The sequence below is a fragment of the Thunnus albacares genome, chromosome 4 (genome assembly GCF_914725855.1).
Source record: "Thunnus albacares chromosome 4, fThuAlb1.1, whole genome shotgun sequence".
Classification (NCBI taxonomy): domain Eukaryota; kingdom Metazoa; phylum Chordata; class Actinopteri; order Scombriformes; family Scombridae; genus Thunnus; species Thunnus albacares.
Genome location: NC_058109.1, coordinates 27,241,908 through 27,265,790, shown reverse-complemented (window position 1 = coordinate 27,265,790; position 23,883 = coordinate 27,241,908). Strand labels below are relative to the sequence as shown.

The following is a 23,883-nucleotide window of genomic DNA, read 5'->3' as shown; positions in this document are numbered from 1 at the left end:
TATTAATGAGGAAGAATGAAATGAGCCTCTTGTCATTCAGGACTTGCAGAGTTGGGGACCGTGTGTGATCCGTACAGGAGCTGCAGCATCAGTGAGGACAATGGACTGAGCACTGCATTCACCATTGCCCATGAACTTGGCCATGTGTAAGTACAGCATGTTTCTAATGATTTTTTCTATCTCAAGTTTTGTCAGCACTCCCAGTTAGTGAAACTTTTGGCTACAGTGAGACATTGGTAGAACTTCAAAAGTCTCTCTAGGAATCTACAAATGCCTTACCAGCAGATGGGGATCAAGGAATCTTGAGTATTTAGACGAAACAACGGCTGTACATTTTCCCAGTATTATCTTTTGGTTGTGCGTGTTTCTAATCACATATCCTGATTTTTTGTTGCCTTTAATTTTGAGAGAAAAAATAAGAAAAGCATCTGTAGATTTGTCTCTCAGAATTGAAAAGTAAAAACCACTGGTTGTTGATCATTGCCCCTCAGCAAACTCTGTATTGTCCAAAGTCCTGAGTCAGCCAGAGCTGGGAGGGGGGTTAGCCTACTACACTGGAGACTGTTACAGACCTCAACAGCCCTCATCATCTCTAACAAATGCTCTTTCTAACCACTAAACAAATGGTGGGATTGTTGAATTCCATTTTTATCCGCATCAAGCTGTGACAACATGCTTGATGACTGCTTAGCCATAGAGCTCAGTGCTATATGGTACCTGGCAGGTGGGGTGCCGGGTAGGTCAGAGGGAGGGCTGTAGGCAGTATGGTGCTGTACCTGTCCAGCACCAACCAGGATAATATTTTTTCACCCTGCAGGAGCTTTAATGCTTCCCTTATACTCACTGTGCTCTGATTTTTACATCTAAATCTTTCTGCCCAGTGTTCATATACTTCAATATTGTGCTGGTTTCTTTCCAAAATCCCTACAGGCAGGCAAGATAAATGTTCTGCGTTGTTTTCAACAGCAAGCTTGAATGGCTTTCCCAGAGCCAATAACACAGTGACAGCAGAAATATAGGATCACTGTATAGATTTAAAACATGTAGCTGAACAATGAAACACATTGAAACACAAAAACTACAATTTTCAATTGGAGTCTTGCCTATGTTGGTTCAAGAAACACTAAAATATTAAAACTTTAAAGTCCCAGCCAGAGACGGTACAGAGGCATTTGTCACTGTAGTACTAGCTTTGTTACAGTTATATCAGCCAGGCAGTGGCCTTGCAGAGCTGTGCTTCTGTGCCACGTAAACTACGAGTATAATTATTACTAGAAACAGGAAGGAAACCTCCCAAACTTCTCAGTAATAGTATTATTTTGTTTGATGCCTGTTTGTCTGTTTTTCTTTGCTAGGTTCAACATGCCTCATGATGACAGTAACAAGTGTAAGGAGGATGGAGTGAAGATTCAGCAACATGTGATGGCTCCCACGCTTAACTACAACACAAACCCTTGGATGTGGTCCAAGTGTAGCAGGAAGTACATCACAGAGTTCCTTGAGTATGTTGTACTCGTTTCTCCACCATTGTTCCAAACATACATAGGGATTAGATCATGTAGTTTATGTTTTTAGTGCTGTTTTGGAGAAATCACTGAACAACTCAAACAACCTGAAATGAAATAGGATATGCCAAGGCGTAAGGTCATGTAAAAATATCTTAGTTGGAGTTTTTAATTTATGTTTTCTAAGCTTTTTGAAAGATTCAGCGTTTGTGAAACTGTATCATAGAGATTCCACAAATAGTTTCCATAAACATAAAAGCACACATACAACAGGGAGAGTGCAGCCTATGCATACAGTCGTTTTTTTCACTTTTGGCAGCGACAGCCAACTTTCTAAGTTATGAACACCGACACTCACAAAACTGTCATCATTTCTCAAGGCAGTTGCAGCCTCTAGTTGTTTCTCCCCCAAGTCTTTTTAAAATGAAATGGAAAAAGATGGGCTGATATCTGGCAACTATCCACAATCCCCTCCTTAACCCCAACTATCCAAAGTTCTCTTTGCAACCCCTCAAACAACTCATAAACTCACCCCCAACTACGACATATTGCTGATTGAATATAATCAGAGTTCTGTCAACATTAAGTACAAGCTGTCTGTACAGTAGGGGTTCTATTTATGTACAGAAAAATAACCTCTCCGGCTGTACTGAGTGTGTTTTCTGTCTGTTTGTGTCTTTTGTTTTTCCCTTTTTTCTTTAAGTCATTTTATTTTTATTTCTTAATAGCACAGGATATGGTGAGTGCTTGCTCGACGAACCCATTTCTAGGCCTTACACTCTCTCGCAGCAGCTGCCTGGACGGATATACAATGTCAATAAACAGTGTGAATTGATATTTGGGCCGGGAACACAGGTGTGCCCTTATATGGTAAGTGAAGTTGGTGTGCAAATCTAAACTGTCATGTTGTACACGTGGGTCTCTGAGAGAAGCCTCTTGTGTTATGATCATGTGCTGCAGTGGTTTTCAGCTAACTCTGAAGCCTTTAAAGTCACTCGCTGTATTTAGTAACTAAATACTGATCTACATCCTCTCCTTCTGAGAAAAAAAACAAACGAAATACACAAAACACCTTTAATAAACTTTTAAAACATTGTATCTCTACCTATGAATTCTGCTAATAACTCCTTTAAAACATGAATAAGATGAAAGGTGGAATCAGGCTTGACTCATCACAGCAAACCGTCCAGCTACTGTATATTTATTTTCATAATTTAAATGAAGAAAATGCAGAAATATCTCCAATAACGCAGCATGTCTTACACCATTAAGCACTGTGAAATAGTTTTCTTGGCTCATGTTTTTCCCTTAGAAAGAAAGGTCAAATGTAATGGCTGATACAGCAAATGTACTGTACAGAGTCACCCTCTGGCATAATGTTTGATAATGTGTGATAAACTGGTTTTCTGCCAATTGGAGTCTATATATGAACAGAGTTGTCTACGTTGAGGTTATTTAAAATGTCAATTAAGTGTCCTATCTTGTTCTAACAGTTTTTCTGGAATCTCAGAAATACTCTTAACACTCTGTGTGTGTGTGTGTGTTCGTTTGTGTGTTTATTAGACCCAGTGTCGGAGGCTGTGGTGCACCAGTCCAGAGGGCGCCCAGCGGGGCTGCAGGACCCAGCACATGCCATGGGCAGATGGCACTGACTGCTCCCCTGGAAAGGTAAATGTCATGTGGAAATAAAGACAGATGCTTATAGAGAGCACTGTGTGTGAGAACATTGTGAAGTAAAAAAGAAAGTAGAAAGACACCTTTTCGATAATAAAAAAAAAGCATCAAGAGCAAGAAGTGTGGAATTTAAATTATTTTTTTTTTAGTGAAGAACTTTGGGATGGACATGTAAAGGGAAAAAGTGTTTTAACACTTTATGGGAATGCCACATTTTTATCCATTACATTATGGCTTAATACTCATATGGTTCTGTGTTAAGAAGGGACAATCCTCACCACATTTCCTGCTTTTGATCCTGCAACTTTTCCTGTGACTCATGACCATAAAGTTATTCACAGGCAATTAAATTAAGAGTGACAAAAAACACTCCCCAACGCGAAAATCATCTTATCAATGACACAAGTGTAAATGTAGTAACTGAATTTGGCCGTCATGTAAGTAGATGAAGTTGTGAGTGATGACAACTGTCTTAGTGTAGCTTTTAATTAGGACTTTCTCACTTCCTGCCACTAAGACTGAGAGGACATGAAAGAAGCACGAACTGCCAGTCCAAAATCACACAGATACACACACATGTTGAAACCTTTTCATGTTAACACCGTCCTCCTATCCCATGCCACGCCAGAGTCCACCACACTAAACACTTGAGCTGGAGTCTGTTTGTTGAATAATGTAAGGTTATCCTCCTGTTATGAGCTGAGATATATTTATTGACTATGTGCATGATGTTTTCTTGTCTTCTGTCCAGCCAGACACAGCCGTGAAATGTCTTTTTCAGTTCCTCTTTTTTCCATTTGCTTCACTGTATAATTTCTCCCAGATTAGCATCAAAGCACAGGAGAGCAGATAGATGTGTTGCCAGTTCCAAGGATAAGATTTCATGTGCTCACTCAGTCTGTTCCTCTCCCTTTTTTGACTTTTCTGTCTCGCTCTTTCATTTTTCTTTTTCACTTGCTTACCTCGATCTCCCCCTCTGTTCCTATTCTGTCTTCTCTCGTTTCCCATTCACTCTCATTGCAGCACTGCAAACATGGCCTGTGTATAGCCAAAGAGCATGACGCCACACCTGTGGAGGGGGCATGGGGAGTTTGGAGTCCGTTCGGTACCTGTTCCCGGACATGTGGCGGGGGCATCAAAATTGCTGTGCGCGAATGCAACCGACCCGTGTGAGCAGTCCCTCTCTTTGTAGTCTTGCATGCCTGGTGGACCTTGTCTCCATCTTAGCTGCCAAAGTCAGTGTTCCATAGATCAATCCACCTTAAGTGAATTCTTTCCATAGCTAGTGTTCATCAAGACAGGCTCTCTGATGGCAGATCTTAAAGGGTTGTTTCCTTGTACAGTAAATACAGAATTCACTGAGTCCTTTTGAATGCTGCCTTTCATCCTTGTTAATGGACCGATTTAGGAGAAGCAAGTAGATGTGTGATGCTGGGCAGTAGCATTAAAAGAAAAATGAGCAAATAGATGAATCGTTGAACTCATGTATAACTGGATATTAGGGAAAAGATGCTAGCATATACTAAGAGCTTTTACTAAATTAGACAAATGATCGGTCCACTTACTTCTTCAATCTCCCCCCACCAGGCCCAGGAATGGAGGAATGTATTGTGTGGGTCGCCGAATGAAGTTTCGTTCCTGTAACTCTGAGCCCTGCTCCAAGCAGAAGAAGGACTTCAGGGAGGAGCAATGTGCTGCGTTCGATGGCAGGCACTTTAACATCAACGGTCTACCTCCAAATGTTCGCTGGGTGCCCAAATACAGTGGAAGTAAGTCACTGGCATCATGCTTGCTCCTTTTGTTAGCCCTTTTCTGCTAATGCATAATAGATATAATGTTAGCTTGGCATTAATATCCATGGGTATTAATTACTCGTCTTTCTCTTGCCTCCTCTGTCAGTCCTGATGAAGGACAGGTGTAAGCTGTTCTGCAGGGTTGCAGGCAGCACGGCCTACTATCAGCTCAGGGACAGGGTCATTGACGGCACACCGTGCGGACCCGACACCAATGACATCTGTGTGCAGGGCCTGTGCAGGGTGAGTTTCCTACATGGTACATGGTTGCACTTCTAAACATTAACAGGCACATAATATGTACATCTTACACAGTGGATATAATCATTTCTATATCCATACAGAAAATATTTTCAAAATGTGTTTCCATCTTTTGCCAAACCGGACTGTGTATATATGCATCGCTCCTGTGACAAATAGATTTTTAGTTTGAAAGCTTGATTACTGACAAACACGCATCAGTATACTTCTTGAAAGAAGCAGTGGGTTGCTCTGTTTACACTCTGAATCACACAGTGTTTTGGTTAGATTGTGGTTTAGTAATTTGCCTTTCTGGCCTTGGTAAATAAATTTTGATTGATGCAGTGGCACTTAAGCTAAACTCTTCGTCCTTTTTAGGAAATCAGATATGTCTTTTGCTACAACCAGTTACATGCAGAGCAACTCATATGCCCTTTCTAGTGTGGTTTTATGAAGGAAATTTATTGCAGATGCATGTCAGTGATATGGTCATAATTCAATAAGCATTTATATAACTATTTTAAGGGTCACTGAGTTCTTCCATGATCTCTACGACACTAAGAAATAAAGTTGTAATGGCAAAAGGGGACAATTGCCTGGCAGCTGAAATTAAAAAAGTGTATTTATGTCATTTTGAAAAAAACAAACAAACTGACTTCCCTGTTTTGTCAGCCTACCATTGTCATCCAATGCAGTGGTTCCCAAACTTTTTTAGACCATGGCACCCCTTCAAAGGAAATTTTTTGTCATGACAGCCCAAGCCACCCAACCCCCAATATAACTTGCATAGCCTATATGTACACAGAAGCTTCTCGGTTTTAACAGTTTCATATTATAATATAGCCACAAGCGGCAATTTGCGGTTTCAAACCTTTTTGTGCTCAAAAGAAGGAAGCAGCTCAACTGGCTAAAATTAAAACCACGAGCAGCAACAAGCAGATTTCGGCTTTCACAAAGGTGAGCAAAGTCACTTCAGCTAGTTTAATTCTATTTAAAGGAGTGAGAACAAACACATACTTGTTTCATCATTACAACGCATGTAGCATCTCAATAATTGCACACTCAAAGTCCTGCCATTCGTCCCCCCTTCATCGGATGTGAATGAAACTCTGTGTGTGTTTTCAGGAGATAGCAAGGGATGTCTCCAGTGAGTTTAATCAGGATTGCTCAAAGGCATCTTGAGTTATGAGCAAATATGTGGTAGGCCACGCCCACTTGCACCTATCAGTATGGCCCTTTAGATTTTGGATAATACTTGTCCCCAGAGAATGCACACCAATTTTGGTGAAATATATTAGGCTATTTTATATAAATATGAAGTTAAATAATATAGGCTCATTCTCAGTCATTCACAATAAAAGCCAACAGGTGCTATGCAGATTTTGCAGATAAATCATTTTGCTATAAATAAAACACTGAATACAATTAAATACGTTAATATGTTAAATATATTTCTTTCATTCTCTTCAGTTAAAATGGGCTTATATTTAAGATGTACAAGGAAAAACAAACACGCAACAAAAAAGCCTGCAGGCATTTTAATGGGACACTTGAGCTGCTGTTGATGTGGAGAAAGAACTTGCAGGTCTGACTCCACTGTCAGGACGTCTCTTGTCTTGTTTTCATGTATACCAGCAATCAGAGAGCCACATTACACTTATATGAATTTGGGAATGCGTAATACCACGGTGATATCCGATATACCTGGATATCCGTCTTCCACAAGCAGCCAAAGCCTGTCTGTGAAGCCGTTAGCCGAGCCGTAGTTTTGTCGGTCGGCTCAGATTCAGTCGTCTCTGTGTTGAGAGCTGAGATGTTTCAGCGTTTCTTTGAGCTGTTTACCATCTCAAATCTTTCTATTGCTGCTCTGATGCTCACTTTTTTCTGACTGCCAAGCTCCTGCAAAACTTCCATTCCAGAAAGCGTGAGTTGTGAGTTGTCATATCAACTGCGACTACCTGCTCATTAAACTTAAAATTAAATTTTTAATATGGTGATGTTGATATTTATTGCTTATTTATTCAGTTTCGTTATGTTCAACAATGTAACATAAAACTTAGTTAATGTGAATGTCGCAGATTTTTTTTTTGTGGTGAAACTTTATTAAAAATGCATAATAGATGAACAATGATATGATTAATCTTGCGGCACCCCTGGCCTGTCCTCATGGCACCCCAGGGGGGCCACCCACTTTGGGAGCCACTGATCTAATGTCATCTGCCTAACTTATCTCCTCCTTTTTATCCTTATCCTCCAGGCAATTTTTGTCCTTTTTTGAAGTTTTCTTCCATTTAACTTTTGTCCCTTTTTCCCATTACAATTTATATAACTCTTGGTATTTTCTCTTTTTAATTTTTATCCATCCCTCCCTTTTTACTGAGCAGCAAGCAGGCTGTGACCATGTATTGAACTCGAAAGCTAGGAGGGACAAGTGTGGCGTGTGCGGAGGTGACAACTCTTCCTGCAAAACTGTAGCAGGCACCTTCAACATTGTACGCTACGGTGAGCTACAGCCTCTTTTTATTATCACATCATTCTCCATTTAGCAGGTATAAATAACAACAGCTCTTTAGATCCTCTTGATCTATTGCTTTAACACATTTGTACCTGTATTCATCAAAATAAATAGCACTGAGAAGGGCTTGTTGTTACCGTAGACACAGAGCTCATTGTACTCATGATCTAAGTGCACTATTCATGATATTTACAGGCTATAATGAAGTAGTGCGAATACCCAGTGGTGCTACAAACATAGATGTGCGTCAACACAGCTACTCAGGGAAACCGGAGGATGACAACTACCTCGGTAAGACACAACATACAACATTCTTTGTACTTCACAGTAGTATTTGAAAGGAACTACTGTCAGTATCCATGTGTTCATACTGTTTCCAGCTGTTTCTGAATCAATGCGATGGTAAAAATGCATCTTCCTTGATCAGCATGTTTGGTCTCTGCCTGTCTGCCTGTGAATGACAGTGTTCGTCTTTTAGTAGAAATTCATGAACTGCAAATATAAGGACTTGGCATATATTATGCATGCTAACACGTTAATGAGCCAGAACTAGGCCTGTGGGTACCATTCCTGCAAGGTCAGGTAGTTTAAAAGCTTTTGTGTCTTTTGTGTGTGCAGGTGTGTTATTTTCTGTGCTTGTACCATGTGCTTGTCTGTCAGTCTGGATGTGGCAGCTTTGTCAGCTATTAGTGCAAATGTCTTGTTGGCACGAGCATGCTAATACTTGAGCTCAGATAGCCCTCTGGGTACCATTCCATTAAGGTCAAAACAAGTGTGTGTCTGCATGTGTAGTTTGTATATAACTGCATATTGCGGTGGTTATTTCTTTGATTCTGTGTGTTTCTTTGATAGAAAGATTGAATATTTGCGGATCTTTAACCCTACATGCAAGCTTCTGTACATTGTTTTTCATGTGTCACCCTTTGTGTGTAGCTTTTTGTGAGTATTTATATGTATTTGTGTATGAGCACAGTCATTAGGGGCCCAAAGTGGGGAAGATTGCCAGAATGAGTGCCGCTGTCCACAGTCATATGTGTGAAATGGCGAGGAAAGTAAAGGCAGGAAATTAGCTCCATAATCGCATTAGGGTGAATGAGTGCAGCAGACTGGCTGTTGAGCAGAACAGGACGCCCCTGGATGGGACTTCTCCAGGAATAGGGGATTATTTTACCCCAATAAGGTTTTCTGCTGCCTGCTTCATGTGCCTTACTGTAAATGAAAACGTCCGCCACTGTGTTGCTAATCTGCTCTGCAAAAATGGGCCATTGTATTCTGTAAATTAGCTCAAGATCATGTGTAATTTTCACAAAACATTTCACATTTTTAACATTTTTTGCAGTCATGTGCCAATTAAGGAAAGATAATTTGATTTTACATGGAATACTACTCATTCTGGCCTTCTGTTTCAGTGGGATCAAGTATAAAGTAGTATGTGACTGTTGTTTTCTGTCTCCCTGCAGCCATATCAAATAGCCGTGGAGAGTTCCTGCTTAATGGAGAGTTTGTGGTCAGCATGTTCAAAAGGGAAATCAAAGTAGGAAATGCTGTCATCGAGTACAGTGGCTCTGACCATGTCATTGAGAGGATCAACTGTACTGACCGTATCGAGGAGGAGATCATTGTTCAGGTAAACTGTCCTCCTTAATATACCATCATGAGATGCAAAGCTTGATTGGTTTAGAAGAAGTGGTATGAGTGAGACTGAAGATATTTTGAATGTAGGAATTTGAATGCTTCTGCAGGCTTGATCTCTACATGTTTTTTGCTGGAGGACAATCTTTAATGTTAAAATGCCACATTCTAACCGTATTATAATTAATTTTTCTCCAGGTGCTGTCTGTCGGGAACCTTTACAACCCAGACGTCAGGTACTCCTTCAACATCCCCATAGAGGATAAACCTCAGCAATTCTTCTGGGATGCCTATGGCCCCTGGCAGGAGTGCAGCCGCCTGTGCCAAGGTGAGGGAGAAGCACAAGGGGTTGGCAGAATGAGGTGATGGGAGCAGTGAATGATAAATGGTGTGGTGAGATGGAACAAAGAGGGGAGATGTTGGAACCTGTGAGCCAGAGGCATAAGAGAAGTGAGGAGTGTCTGGCTAAACTTGACAGGCCCATGCTAGACTTAAAGGTTTGGAACAAGCGATTAAAGTTCAACTTCATAGTATGCGGTGGCAAATTATCTTCCTTGGCTCGACTGCGGATATGTCAGGGTATGTGGGCGTGCAGAGGCGGATTGCAGGTAAACTCAAAAACCTTCTGTGTTATGACTCAAACATTTTGTCTGAGAATCTCTTTATCCACTTTTTGCCACTGCCCTGCTTTAACAACCGAGACTGAATTCCAAAGAGAAACCAAAGAGTTCACACAGCAGGATAAACAACTAACATGTAATGGTCTCAGCACCTTTTGATTCTCCAATTTATATGGCCTTTCTAGCAGTCTGGGGCAAAGTAAGCTCTCATAGCACTGGGTTGCAAAACTTGGTAACATGAGGTACTGATAGAGAGTCTATTTCCTGGACCCACATGAGGTTTAAATCTCTTTCCCCTACTGTACAGTAGGTGCACTGTGATTCAGTACTAGGATGTCAACACAGGAGCCAAGGTGAAGCACACACATATTGCTGCTGGTATTCATTGGGATTCCTATGACGACTTATATTGTACTTGAGCAAGCTGTTGCATCGACTCAGATAAGGATTTGCAGGATCACACAGAAGCTGAGGTCAGGCAGTGCAGGGGTGTGTGGAGTTTCATTTGAGGATGAAATTATTAAACTTTAGATTACAATGCTAGTCATAAATATTTGCATACTGATTTCTCAAAGAACAACATACAAAGGAGGCAAAATCAGTTCTATTCATTTAAACTCATACACAAGATATTTTCTTTAATATCATATAAATTGTGGAGGTTACAAAAAATACTGTTGTGGATGCAATTTTTCAACTTTTTTTTCTTATATTGTGCTCAAGAATAAGAGACACTGTTGACTTTTTCAAAGAATTTACCTAACATCCAAACCTGTTTCATTGTGTCTTCATAGGAGAGCGCAAGCGGAAGATTCTCTGTAGCAGAGAGTCAGACAGGGTGGTGGTGTCAGACCAGAGGTGTCATGGTACAGCCAGACCTGCTGTCATCACTGAGCCCTGCAACACAGAATGTGAACTCAGGTTTGTATTAGCAATTCACCAACCTTTAGTACCTATATCAACCAATTAGCAGTCTTTCTTCACTTGGTCCTGTACAAAATACTGACATCTCTCACCCCTGATGTAGGTGGCATGTTGCCCGTAAGAGTGAGTGCACAGCCCAGTGCGGCCTGGGATATCGTACCCTGGAAATATTCTGTGCCAAAATCAGCCGTACAGATGGCAAGACCCAGAAGGTTGATGACCGCTACTGTAGCGGTCAGCGCAAACCTGATGACAAGGAAGGTTGCCATGGAGATTGTAACCCAGGAGGCTGGGAGTACTCTCCCTGGTCAGAGGTGAGACTGTTGTAGGAAACGTGGGGTTTGTGTCCAAATGTTTGTCCTGTGTGTCAGATTATCACAGATTGATACCACTTGTTGATGTTCAAATGTTTGTACTTCAGTGTTCCAAGAGCTGTGGTGGGGGCACCCGCCGACGAGGGGCAGTGTGTCGAAAGGCAGCGGAGGCTGGCGGTGATGAGAGCAAGTGCAGTCAAAGGGACAAGCTGACTGTCCAACCCTGCAATGAATTCCTCTGTCCACAATGGAAAACTGGCGATTGGTCTGAGGTCAGTTCAGTTGCTATTGTACTTCCCTTAGAGGATGACTGGTCCAATATAGAGGTCCTAATGAAGGAAGTGCAGAGGTTTAGCAGATGATGGCACATATCACATTATTGATATTTTAATCTTTATATACACTAAATATTTACATTAAAGTGTTGAATTTCATTTCATTTCCAATCACATATATAGAGAGGAATGAGTATTATGTTATTTTTGAGTTTATACAATCATAGCGTTACATAAAGCATGTACATATACATTACATTTACTGTATGTGTGAGGAAGACTTCCTGGTGTTTATATGGGTGGGTTTACTCAGTGTAAAGAGGAACAGACGTAGTGTAAATAAGACAGCCATAATCTGGGTCAAATGTAAAATCCCACTGTTGATTGTGCATGTCTCAACTTTGGGAGAGTTACTCCCCTCCTTCCACTACAGTGAATGTTGGGAAATCAGTGATTGCAGGGTAAGATTGTACTTAACTGCTGTACAATTTTCACATTGTAGACCAAGGAGCTTGCACAGCTTTGGGCTGCATTCCAGAAATATTTTACATCTCCCATGTGGTGCTGCTAAATACAAACAGCCACACTGTACTGTATACATATCCACTGTACTCACACATAAATAAACACTTTTGCCCTGATTTTTGCCCATTTGTTTTGGAATCTGCTTATCCTGCTTTGCATGATACCAAGTGATCATCCTCTGCCATGAGCTTGCTGCAGGCTCAATGACTGGTTACAGCCAGTGCTCATGTAATATACTGTATACACATCTATCTCTAAATCCTGAAACATTTACTTTTCAGTGCCTTGTGACATGCGGGAAAGGCTACAAGCACCGCCAGACATGGTGTCAGTTTGGTGAGGACCGTCTAGACGACCGCTTCTGTGGCTCATCTAAACCTGAATCGGTGCAGACATGCCAGCAGCAGGAGTGTGCCTCCTGGCAGGTCGGACCCTGGGGACAGGTGAGTAACCCCTGTGGTAACAGTAATGTATAGTATATAGTATACACTTCACTCTATCCTTTGTTCAAGGTTGGTTGTTAAGAATTGTTTGAACAGGGTCATGTGTGGGTAAAGAGGATAGGTACTGATGGAGTTGTACAGCTCAAGGACAGGTGACAAATCCAGGGATATAGCTACCTAAGTGTGGTGTTAAATAATGTATTAATATTCCACAACAGGTGAAACAGCAAATAACTGGTCTATGATCTGAAATTGCACTATTTTCCTTATAGAGACATCAAGTATTCTACTCTAAAATTGGCCTGTTGACCATATGAGATAAAGTAATCTGAATCATGGCAGGAAATCATGTATGCTTAAAACTCCTAGTTATGACTGCATAAATTGCAATGGTATTTTACATCTGTGCTTGATGTGAGTCTTATATTAGAAAACAAAGTGCCTGTTTTTTGTGGAGTCATCTAAGAGGCTATTCCTGACATGTTGATCCACAACCACTGGCTTCATATTTACCATAAAAGTCTACCGAGTTGATGGGAAGCAGCCCAGAGGCTGACGTATACAAACGCTGTTACTTCTCTGATGAAATCTCCACAGATATAAGCCAAGGGGAGGACACAGATAAGCTAAGCTCATCATTTAGTTCTCTCCCTTATTCTCTTTCCTGTTTAGACACAGAACACATCCTGCCAAAATAGATATAAAAAAGCTATGGATGATTTGAGTTGGGATGTTCTACAAAAGCTTTATATAGGGTTATGCATACAGTATATACTAGTGTCTGTGTGTGCAAGCTCAGTCACATTTGTGTGTGTACACAGAGAACTGAACACCCAAAAATGTGAGATATTTTTGTGCCCCCCCATAACATCAGAGGATGTGTGCATGTTAAGGTATATTTGAAGCTGTTTAATGAAGCGTGGTCAAATGGTAGCTGAAGCTGCCGCCACACAAGTTTGACCCTGTTTCATTGGAAGCAGTGAGGCAGAAGAGAGCGCGGGGTAGTACCCTCTGACTTGGCTACAGACGAAAAAACGACAAGTGCAATGTATATGAGTTAAGGTTTCTCATGTATTTGATATTTGAGACTCTTATCTGCTTGCAACTGATCTTAGGGTGTTTGTCAGGGGAGTGGAGGGGTAAAAGAAGCCCTCGTCTTTGCCAAGGCTGACTTACAGTTTTTTATTTGTTTGTGTGTGGGGGTTGTTTTGTTGGCTCAGATGAACGGTCTGTTTTCTGTTTGACTTCCTTGCCTTTTTCTCAGTATTCACATTGGCCCACTGTTACTAATGTCTCCCCCCCCCCAACTCCCCTCCTTTTTTTCCCTCTTTGAACCCAGTGCACTACCTCGTGTGGGCCAGGCTACCAGATGCGAGCGGTGAAGTGTGTGGTTGGGTCTTACGGTGCTGTCATGGAAGACACTGAATGTAATGCTGCCACCCGACCCACCGACACCCAGGTAAAGGGGACATCTCTTCTCCCTCTCTATAACCTCTCTTTTACTCCTCTTAACTGCCCACAATCTCTGTAACTCTTCCTCATTGTGAGGAGAACAGTTTTTCTATGGCTGATTCTCAAACTGATTTATACAGATAGGAGAGAAGGAAGCATCCACGTTCATGCACACTTAACACTCAAAACAGACACAGGCAAACATGCGCATATCATTTCCACCCTGTCTCAATAAAGCTGTGTTGTCTGATCTAGTTTGGTCTAGAGGGAAAGACAGAGGGGCAGGTTATACAGGCCTCACTATCCCCACATAGAGATACACAGCTCTCAGTTAGAATCCCTCAGAGTACAGAGCCTGCAGGTAACCCCATTGCGGTCTTATTCTTCAAAAACTCTAAGAGACACCACAACACTGCAGGTCTGGCAGAGCGCTTTATGTATTTATATGTATTTACTCTTAGTTTAGATCTTACTTATACATCCCCTAATCGTGACAGGTGTTCTTGTACTCTTTACTACAGATGTGAATAAATAATATTCTTCTTAAAATAAATAATTACTAATATTTGAAGCAGGCCAGTTGAAAGGTGACACAACAGTGATGGTTAAGTGATGTAACCCCCTGTCTCCTCCACGCACTAGTAATGAAGACAGAGACAGTGCAATGTTGGAGACTTTCACTCTTCATGTTGTCTACATCTGTGTGTGCATCTGTTCTTAAAGTGTTCCACACACATAAAGACACAGAAAGACCAATGGAACCTATTTTGAGCTGAATGAGAGTTTTGTCTGGTCAGCGTGGGGCGTAAACCTATTTCAGAGGGCTGAGCATGCAGACTCAGGATGAGGCCCCCCTCTAGTCGCAGCAGCTCTTAATTCCAGTCCCTGGGCCGGCAGAGCCAGTGACCCTGAAGCAGTCGCCCCACCTCGTTGTGATTCTAACCAGCCAGCCATGAAGTGGGACACGAGGCCGCCAGTCCCACCACCACCAGCCACCAAGCAAGGCTTATAAAAAGAGGGACAGATAGATGGATGGAGGTCTGAGTAAATGGAGAAGAGAGGCGGAGGCGAGAGATGCTTTCCATAATTTCCTCACATTGATAGTTTTGAGTGTATTTATGAGCACCACTTGGGCCTATTATATAACTTGTGAAAGCCGTAAAGCTGTAGTATACACGTAAAGATAAAAGCTGACGTGGTCATCACAAAATCTGAATATGTATTTGATCAGTTTATATAAGTAAAATGTGACAGTCTGACAGGAAGTGTGCATACATCTGCATCTACTTTAAGTGCTGCCATGATGCCTGTTTGCTTCCGTTATGAGGTAGAGTGTGGAATGTGGAGCCTGCTCTGAGCCTGTGCGACCTGATTAAGGCTCTCATTCCGAGAGACTGGGGGTCAGAGGGCACCAGAGGGCATGGGGGGAGAAAGAGGAAAGGGCGGAAGGTGAGGGACAAGGGGGTGGATGAGGGGTGGAGTTTTGAACCACGCCAGCATGGGCATTGGAGCCCTGAATACCACTCCACTATGACCTGTTATGACAGGGATCAGGGCTTTATGCTGAGTGGCTTACTGCCACAATCCATAGTTTGAACTGACAGGGCAGACCCTGTTCATGTTGTTTTGGTAAGGTGGGGGGAAAGGGTTGATGGGAAACACAACTACTCTCAAATGTAGAGCTGTAGGAATATACTTTAAGTTGTTAATGACTGTCCCATGTCAGAGGATCTGTGTTATTCACAGTATTGTGTGGTCATCGGCAGATTTTGTTAGTATATTCATTTTGTTAATCACTGCATGAATGGGTATATGTGTCCTCTCTTCCACAGGACTGTGAACTGGCCCAGTGTCCCAGCAGCCACCCTGTTCCCCCAGGGACCAAAGTCCCCTCCCACCAGAGCCACAAAACCCAGTGGCGGTTTGGTTCCTGGACCCAGGTTGGTTGTCCTGCTGCATCTTCTGTCCATTTGTCTTTGTGTTGGTTCCCAGCTTCTTAACATTTCTCCTCTGCATAACAGTGCAGTGCCAGCTGTGGCAAAGGGACACGGATGCGCTACGTGAGTTGCCGTGACAACCAGGGTGGTGTGGCAGAGGAGTCGGCATGCGCCCACCTACCAAAACCCCCTGCCAGAGAAGTGTGCTCGGTAGTGGCCTGCGGACAGTGGAAAGTGCTGGAGTGGACAGTGGTAAAAAACACACCCGTCGTCATCATTTATTCAGTTGTAGCTGACCCAGTTGTCATACAATATGATTTCAAAATTATAATGTTAAGCTGCTGCGACTAAATTTCCGTTACCTCACCTAATGTTTTAGAGGACCGTTTCAAATGATTGGAAATTTGGAAAATTGTTGAATCAATAAGCATTTCTCCCCAGATCTGCATCCCATTACACTGATGGACAGCACTGTTCATTAACCTAAATTGTGCGTCATCAATATTGCCATCCAGATGTTTTTCTTCCTGCAAAGTTATTTATTTCAGTATACTCAACATTATTTTTCACCTACACTAACAATCAGTGTCCAAACACGCTATGTAGATGTTTGTGTGAGCAGGGTTGTGGAAACAGTGTGGCAGCTGGGAGGCAAGTGTGTTTCGAGGCCTGGAGGAGGGCTGGAATGAGGCTAGAGAGGGAGCTTGTGTGTGTGTGTTTCTGTGTATTTATGTGTGTGAGAGAGACGAGCTGGAGTGAAGCACAAGTTTCTGGAGCTAGGAGATGCAAGGGGCTGCAGTGAGGGGCTCCAGCCTTGTTTACAGATGGTTCTCATCAGCATTCTGGTGATACAGTACAGCTAGACTGCAGGTCCGGTCATCATGCAGACACACAAACACATACAAACGTATGCACACACACACTTGTTCCCACCAGGCCAAAGACATTCATTGAACCCCCAAAAGGAAATAGTTCATCTCAAGGCCAAAGAGATTCAGAAGCCTATCATACACACACACACACACACACATAATTTACTAACCCAAAGCAAAATGGACGTCTTTATCTACAATGACAGAACCCTGTAATATCACAGATTTTTTGTTATTGTTCTGAGGACCCAACAGCCTACAGCATGTTACCCAACAGCTTCATTTTGTGTCACATCATATACATCAACTTAACATATGTAAAACCTTCTTGCACTATATATAATCATATAAAATCCATAACATTGTGACAGAGCAGTGTAAACCTCTGGACATTGTAATCCCAGGCAAGGTTTTAGAGTAGACAGCTGTTGCATAAGTATAATAGATCACCTTATGCAAGACAGAAAGTGGACTCTGCTAGGGAGGAGCTGAGTGAGACACCATTATTGCTTGGCAGAAGATCTGGCATGTGTTATTTTCCTAGAAAGAGAGATGTGTACTTTAAGCAGATAGTGCATCGGCAGCCAGTAATGGAGCACTGGCCATTTGCTGTGTGTTCAGTTCCTGTATAATCGGAGCGAGAGCTGTGTTTGCATCTTCACTACCAAGTCAAGCTTGTTTTTAGTGGGTGTTGAACTCTGGGAAAGTTGTGCCTTGTCTGATTGTGAAGTTTCTGGGCGCATTTTCACAGCGCAGCTGAGGTGTAGAATGTGTCTTACTTTGGTGGCTTCAAGATGAGATACCATACGTATGTAGTTGACATAGTTCTGCTGGTCTCATCTGATTTTGGCCACCAGCAGGTCTCTAGGTGGGTATCCAGCCAAGTGTCAAGCAACTGGAAATGGGGTTAACACCTCTGTATCTTAGGCAATAGGGAACAGGTCACTGGACTGGGATTTAGTTGCTGTCTCCCTGTGAAAAGGTTTAAATATCTTAGGGTCTTGCGGTCTACAGGTGGACATATGCAGCAGCTACAGTCATTCAGACATCATGTCTGAGCATCATGGAGAATGTTTTTTTTCACAGTCGAGTGTCATCTATGATCACAGATTTTGGGTAGTGACTGAGATGATATACATGTGACTGAAATTAGTTCTTATTTATAAGATCCTCAAATATCTTGGAATGAAAGGGGAAGACAGGTAGAAAGGAAGAAAGAGGAAGAGGAAAAATAAAATTGACACACAAACTAGCAAGCATTCTTACCTTTATTTTATCAGCCACACACATAGCTTTCAATGATGCACATACACATATACAGTGTGTTCTGCCTATGCATGATGGTGGCATATCGAATATAATTCAATAACTTAATCAGTCCCTTGAAAGCCTCTACTAGAAATTTATGAAGGTGAAGACCCCTACTACATTTACTACATTAGTCTCTTCATACATAAGGTTGTTTCAAGTAAATAAAATAGGGGTTTGGCCATATAAAAAGTGCACCTCCTCACCTGTGTTCAAGTATCTGTGTGAGTGGGAACAGTAGAATTTATGGGTGAGAAGACCAGAAATGATCGCAGTCATAAAATAAACCCATAGTTATAGCAATAGTTAATATGGCAATCACCCTTTATGGTGTCAAACTTGCCTCACACTATGTGACAAAGCCTACTTTTATTTATAGTGCCTCCAATGAAACAGAGTCTGCGTATGTATGTCTGTTTGTTTGTATGTGGATGCTGATATCGTTTACATAATGTTTATGTGTGTGTGTGTTTTCAGTGCTCAGTGACCTGTGGCCAGGGGAAGACCACACGGCAGGTACTGTGTGTCAACTTCAGTGACCAAGAAGTGAATGCTAGTGAGTGTGACCCAGACGATCGTCCAACCACAGAGCAGGATTGTGCCATGTCTCAGTGCCCGTCCCGCTCCAGTGAGTCCCGACCTCTCCCGTCCTCACCAAACAGCAGCAACAGGAACAACATTCCCCGTAGCCAATCCCACCAATGGCGGACTGGACCCTGGGGCGCGGTGAGGCATCTTACAGACAGCAGTATCACAGCACAATGGTCAACAAACCTTCTCTATGGGGCCAGACATTTGAAATATTGTGCTTGATCTTGTGCAACCAAACCCTTATCTCAACAATAGAAGTCCAGAGAAACTTTTATCAAGTGGGATAATGAGACAGCTGCTGAGCTGAGGCAGCACTGATATAACTTTTTGTAAAGACACTACATTACACACTACTTGTCCACACCAGGAACTATTCAAGGCACTTCATACAGAGAAAACATAGCAATGCTTTGCACTGACGGCAGCAATATAACATTCAATAATGTGTCTGTTTTGAGACAACTGTTACTACTAAATTTGTTGAGACTTCTGTCAATTGAACTAAAGGTGAGTGTATGCAGGATGAAAGAATCCTAACAAAAGTTACTCTAGTGATACTCTCATGGTATTGTCTGCTTTACTTGTGTTGTAGGAACTTTGGATGCTTTAAGCACTAAAGTAAATTAAAATCCAGCATATTCTTAAATAGCACTTCATGAATCTACAACACGTTCTTGTAACCTGATACAGACTTTGACAAACATTCATGAAGTGAAGCTCACTTCTCCAGGTCCTGCACTTTTTTTTAAGACAAGGCCATAGCCATTGTGATGTAACACCACAGGATAGCGTGACCCAAGAACCACAGGCTGTCCCCCCCACCCTCCCCATGGATCTCTTTCTCTGTATTGTTCAGATGTTTTTTTTAGAAACTGGGTTAGTGATAATCTCTGTCCAAAAATAACTTTGACCTTTAAATAATTCTGGGATGTGATTTAAGCTATTTCTGGTGACTCTTCCTTCCTCTGTCCTGAGGATATGTATTTTAATATATTAGCAGACATGGTCAGTCATTTGACATGACATGTATCTTAGTATTGTTTAGTATGTCTCTAAGTGATTTTCTATGTACACAAAGACACATTATTACTTTGCAGCAGGGACTTTAAATTAGTATGTATTTGGACATCACCATGTCTGAATGTAAATAATATACAGTATATCCCTCTGGGCGTCATTTACACCGATACACCGTGCATCTGTTTGTGAGAACCATCTACTTGACAGTGTGCACTCCTCTCTCTCTGACAACAGTGCTCCAGCACATGTGCAGGAGGCTTTCAGCGACGTGTTGTAGTGTGCCAGGATGAGAACGGCTACCCTGCCAACAGCTGTGAGGATCGCAGCCGGCCCAGTGAGCAACGATCCTGTGAGTCAGGGCCATGTCCACAGTGGATCTATGGCAGCTGGGGAGAGGTAAGGCAGACACCACTTTACTGCAGTTTAGAGGGCTTGCTTAGAGAGAAAAATGTAAACTTGGGGATGTTCATTTGTGTTTGAATAATTAGTTTGACTCATGCAGAATTTACCCAGTGTGAACGTTGGAAAATACATCAGAAATCAGCTGAAGCTCAAACTCACATTCTCCGAGCTTCACACATGACAGATCTATTTTCACATTAAAAAAACAGCCCTAGTTTTTTTCCCTCACATCTTCCTCAAATCTTTTTCCCATGCCCATCTGTAAAACACAACCTCTCCTCCTGCTGTCTTCAGTGCACCAAGCCATGTGGAGGTGGGATAAAGACGAGGCTGGTGGTATGTCAGCGTCCAAATGGTGAGCGTTTCAATGATCTGAGCTGCGAGATCCATGACAAGCCACCAGATCGTGAGCAGTGCAATACTCAGCCGTGCCCGTCTAGCCCCCACTGGAGCACTGACCCATGGAGCTCGGTACGCTCGTAAAAAAAAAAAAAAAAATACTCTATACCTTGTTTTTCAACCTCACATTTTTCCAAATACCTGTAGTCTTACTCTTTCACAAACAGTCTCAAAGGGGCAGGATGTCTATGGTGCTTATGCACTGGAGAAAATATACTGTGCCCCTGTTTCTCCACTTTTACTTTAACCCCCTCCACTTCCTGTTCCCTCTCTGGTGCCTGCGATTGATCAACGTTTCCTCAAGACATTTGGAAAGTTAATTTCTGTTGCACTTAAATGGCAAAGATACGCTCACTTGCAATATGCCAAAAAAGTACAACATCACACAATGCTTCAGTGACAGCTGTGACCATAAGAACTTTTTTTGTCAGTCCTAGTTACCATAAAACTGTTGTTGAGCCTTGTATTAGTATTGAAAAATTCAGGATCACTTTGTATCACAATCAAAGTTAGTTTTGTAAAATATTGTTTTTAAAGATAATTTATTAAGATATTTTTTCCTTTTTATCTTTTGTATATAGCATTAACTTTAAAAGGTGATTTATTTTGTGTCTTAGCTCTTTGTATTCGCACATTTAGCCAATCGTTGTTCATATGCAAATACTGATGAATGTTTTTGTATATCAGGAATATACAGTACGATGCCTTGTTCATTTATTATCCAAAGAATGGCCCATAATCTCCAAATATGCGGTGCTACACAATACAGTTTGATGTTCCGATATGAACATTTAAAGCACCAACCTACATGGGACTATATTTGGGCTATGTACTATATATACATCTTTGTACTATATACATCTTTGAAATGGCTATTGTATCAAGAATTCAATTTGTCTTAAGGCACATGTGGTTTGTTAGAGAAGTTATTAATCTTATTTAGACACTTTATTTTACAGTATCATTTTACTGTATTTACCCTCTGCTATGAAACCAACAGTGGTGCGATCCCAAAATAACATTGACATTGGAGCATTCATATGTTGACTCAAAAGTTCCTGAAACGTCCAGTATCATAGTTCCATAGGAAACAGCAGCTGTACCAGCACTGTAAAATAAAGTGTCTCACTGAGTTTGTGGTAATTAGAACTAATAGCCATTGTATTCCAGTTTGGCAGAGGGTTTTGACCCAGATTTCCTTAGTGTGGCCAAAACAATAGGTTTAAAGCTCTCTGCTCCAAAGGTGCTTGATATGAGTGTATTTATATTGTGTTAGTTAATATTTGCTTTGTACAGTAAGTACTTGGAGTTGCTAAATATGCTATGCTCAACAATACCTCACTTGGAACAAAACACAACTCAACTAGCCATTAAACTATGATAACCTACACTACAGTGGTGCTTTGGCCAAACAAGGGAGATATAAGATATAAATATCAAAACTGAACCATCACATTTTTGGAGCGGGTAGGTGTGTGTTTTGGCACATTGTGTTTTGATGCTGCCTCTTCCGTATGTTTTCTTTCATTCCATGAGCACTTTGTGGATTGATCATATAGTGAAATGCAGTGTGTCAAATTTGATTACATAACGCTGATGTGTCTTTGAATGTCCATCAATCAACTTTAAGACAATGGCCTATTAAAATGTTGTATTTTGAACACGTGATACCTGTGACCACAGGGGAAGTTAATAGTGTTTTGTATCCAGAGCTCTTACTCTGAGCCAACCTAATGTGTCTACCTCAGTCTCTGTTATGATTGCCCCCCTGCCGTATCTTTCTCTCCCTTGCACTGGAGGGATTTTGGCTGGCTAAGATTAAGCATGAGTTGTTGAGGCTATCCAGTGCAGTTGATGGCCCTAAACACAGATCCGGGGTGCGTGTCATCTCCCACTTTGTAACGCTTACCATCCTATTGTGGAAAGTGAAAACTGATCCAGAATCTGTGGTTAGGGGCAACCTTTGCCTGCAGCCCACCCAGTTGACTCCTCCTGGTCATAAATGTCTGTACTGACATCACACCTTATTTTAAGGGCCTGTTAACACAGCAGTGAGTACATTTTTTACCACACATCATTTACTAATGAGAACTACTGCATGTAATGATTCCCACATGCGTGATTTTAAGGCAGCATAAATCAAATCTAGGTTGAATCAGTGAAAGTAGAACACAATATTAGCACTCCACAGTGAATTTTCCTAGTATTACTGCTTCATTTCATTTTTCAGTCTTGGCAGTTTGACTTCTTGTGCTCAGCTTCTTGGTGCAAACAGCAGTACAGCACTAACACCATATCAACAGGCTCTTGAAATAAGTATATTGTATGTCTCTTATTCACAAATGGCAGTATTAGTCTGTGTTTCAAGATTTCTGTATATTTATGTAATTACTTGTATTTATTGTTACTTCATTATAATGTTATGTCAATATTTAATTTTTTTATGGATTTGTTGGATTTCTGTTCACTTCCAGAAAAGGTTACGATTAAAGTGAAAGTAGAGGTACTATTAAAGGCTTTTTTTCATTATTTGAACAAAACATTTTTGTCACGCAGTGACCTGGCCAACACTCATTTAAAAAAAAAAAGAACTTGCTGCCAACTTACACAAAATAGTTAAGTCAGAAATAGACAACTGATAAGTACCAACCACTAACAACATTCATTAAGCTAGCATTTGCACAGTTGTAGTTACTCTGCTTAGACTATTGAAATGTAGAGTTGGTAAAGATAACTTTAACTCCAATTTTAAGGTAATTACAGTGTGTTTGTGGATGAGGAAGTGTCCTATGTTATTTAGTGCTTTACTTATGGCTTTGGCTAAAAGGGTTCAAATGAAAAGCCTGCCAAATAGCTTATAAGGCAGTCCTCCCCGCCAGTCTATTCAACAGGGTGTTTTTCCTGAATGAAAATGCACAAATCACTGAGCAATATCCTTGTTATTTTATGTGGTCAGGGCCTCTGCTGACCTCTTTGAGCGATCATGCTTTTACCGTCTGTGGCAGGAGTTCAAAGCTCTTTTCATCAAGGTAAATCTTTGTCCTGTGTGACAATGCCTCAGTATACCTCCCATCTCATTTACTGTGTTCATTCACTTTTAATGCCTACCCCGGCCTTTCTGGGACGCCTGGTGACGCGTGCTCTGCTATGAAGTTGCCAGCGCCCTTTGCCCCTTTCTGTCAGGCCCCTCTACTCTGGTCTAATGTGGGTTGATGACAGTGTACCAATGTGGGGGCCAGTGACATTGACTCGAATGAGGAGGGCCGTCAGCAAGACAATGCAGTGGTGCATTGGTGGGGTCAAGGGTCATGTTTGATCTGGGGAGGGGCCCCTTCCCAGTTCATCCCATCAGCAAAGACAGACTTCTGGGAAGTTGCTGTGATCCCAGGGGAAAAAAAAGAAACACAGGCATTCAATAGGAATCCCAAACACTATGCTGACA

The 23,883-nt window shown here is 41.6% G+C and overlaps 1 protein-coding gene across 3 annotated transcripts in view; it reads left to right on the top strand.

The window, feature by feature from the left end:
• Positions 1-23,883, top strand: part of adamts9 (ADAM metallopeptidase with thrombospondin type 1 motif, 9) — a 45,889-nt gene that overhangs the window by 7,146 nt on the left and 14,860 nt on the right. For 2 of the 3 annotated variants that reach the window (XM_044348940.1, XM_044348942.1), the window contains exons 8-28: positions 41-146; positions 1,356-1,502; positions 2,234-2,375; positions 3,069-3,173; positions 4,203-4,348; positions 4,767-4,948; positions 5,079-5,215; positions 7,597-7,714; positions 7,923-8,018; positions 9,188-9,354; positions 9,558-9,687; positions 10,774-10,900; positions 11,007-11,217; positions 11,325-11,489; positions 12,299-12,460; positions 13,800-13,919; positions 15,745-15,852; positions 15,934-16,101; positions 18,507-18,755; positions 19,875-20,036; positions 20,337-20,513. In XM_044348940.1, the coding sequence (XP_044204875.1) occupies positions 41-146; positions 1,356-1,502; positions 2,234-2,375; positions 3,069-3,173; positions 4,203-4,348; positions 4,767-4,948; positions 5,079-5,215; positions 7,597-7,714; positions 7,923-8,018; positions 9,188-9,354; positions 9,558-9,687; positions 10,774-10,900; positions 11,007-11,217; positions 11,325-11,489; positions 12,299-12,460; positions 13,800-13,919; positions 15,745-15,852; positions 15,934-16,101; positions 18,507-18,755; positions 19,875-20,036; positions 20,337-20,513 (3,125 nt within the window). The remainder of the gene's footprint in view (positions 1-40; positions 147-1,355; positions 1,503-2,233; positions 2,376-3,068; positions 3,174-4,202; positions 4,349-4,766; positions 4,949-5,078; positions 5,216-7,596; positions 7,715-7,922; positions 8,019-9,187; positions 9,355-9,557; positions 9,688-10,773; positions 10,901-11,006; positions 11,218-11,324; positions 11,490-12,298; positions 12,461-13,799; positions 13,920-15,744; positions 15,853-15,933; positions 16,102-18,506; positions 18,756-19,874; positions 20,037-20,336; positions 20,514-23,883) is intronic. The other variant, XM_044348941.1, reaches the window with a different exon arrangement.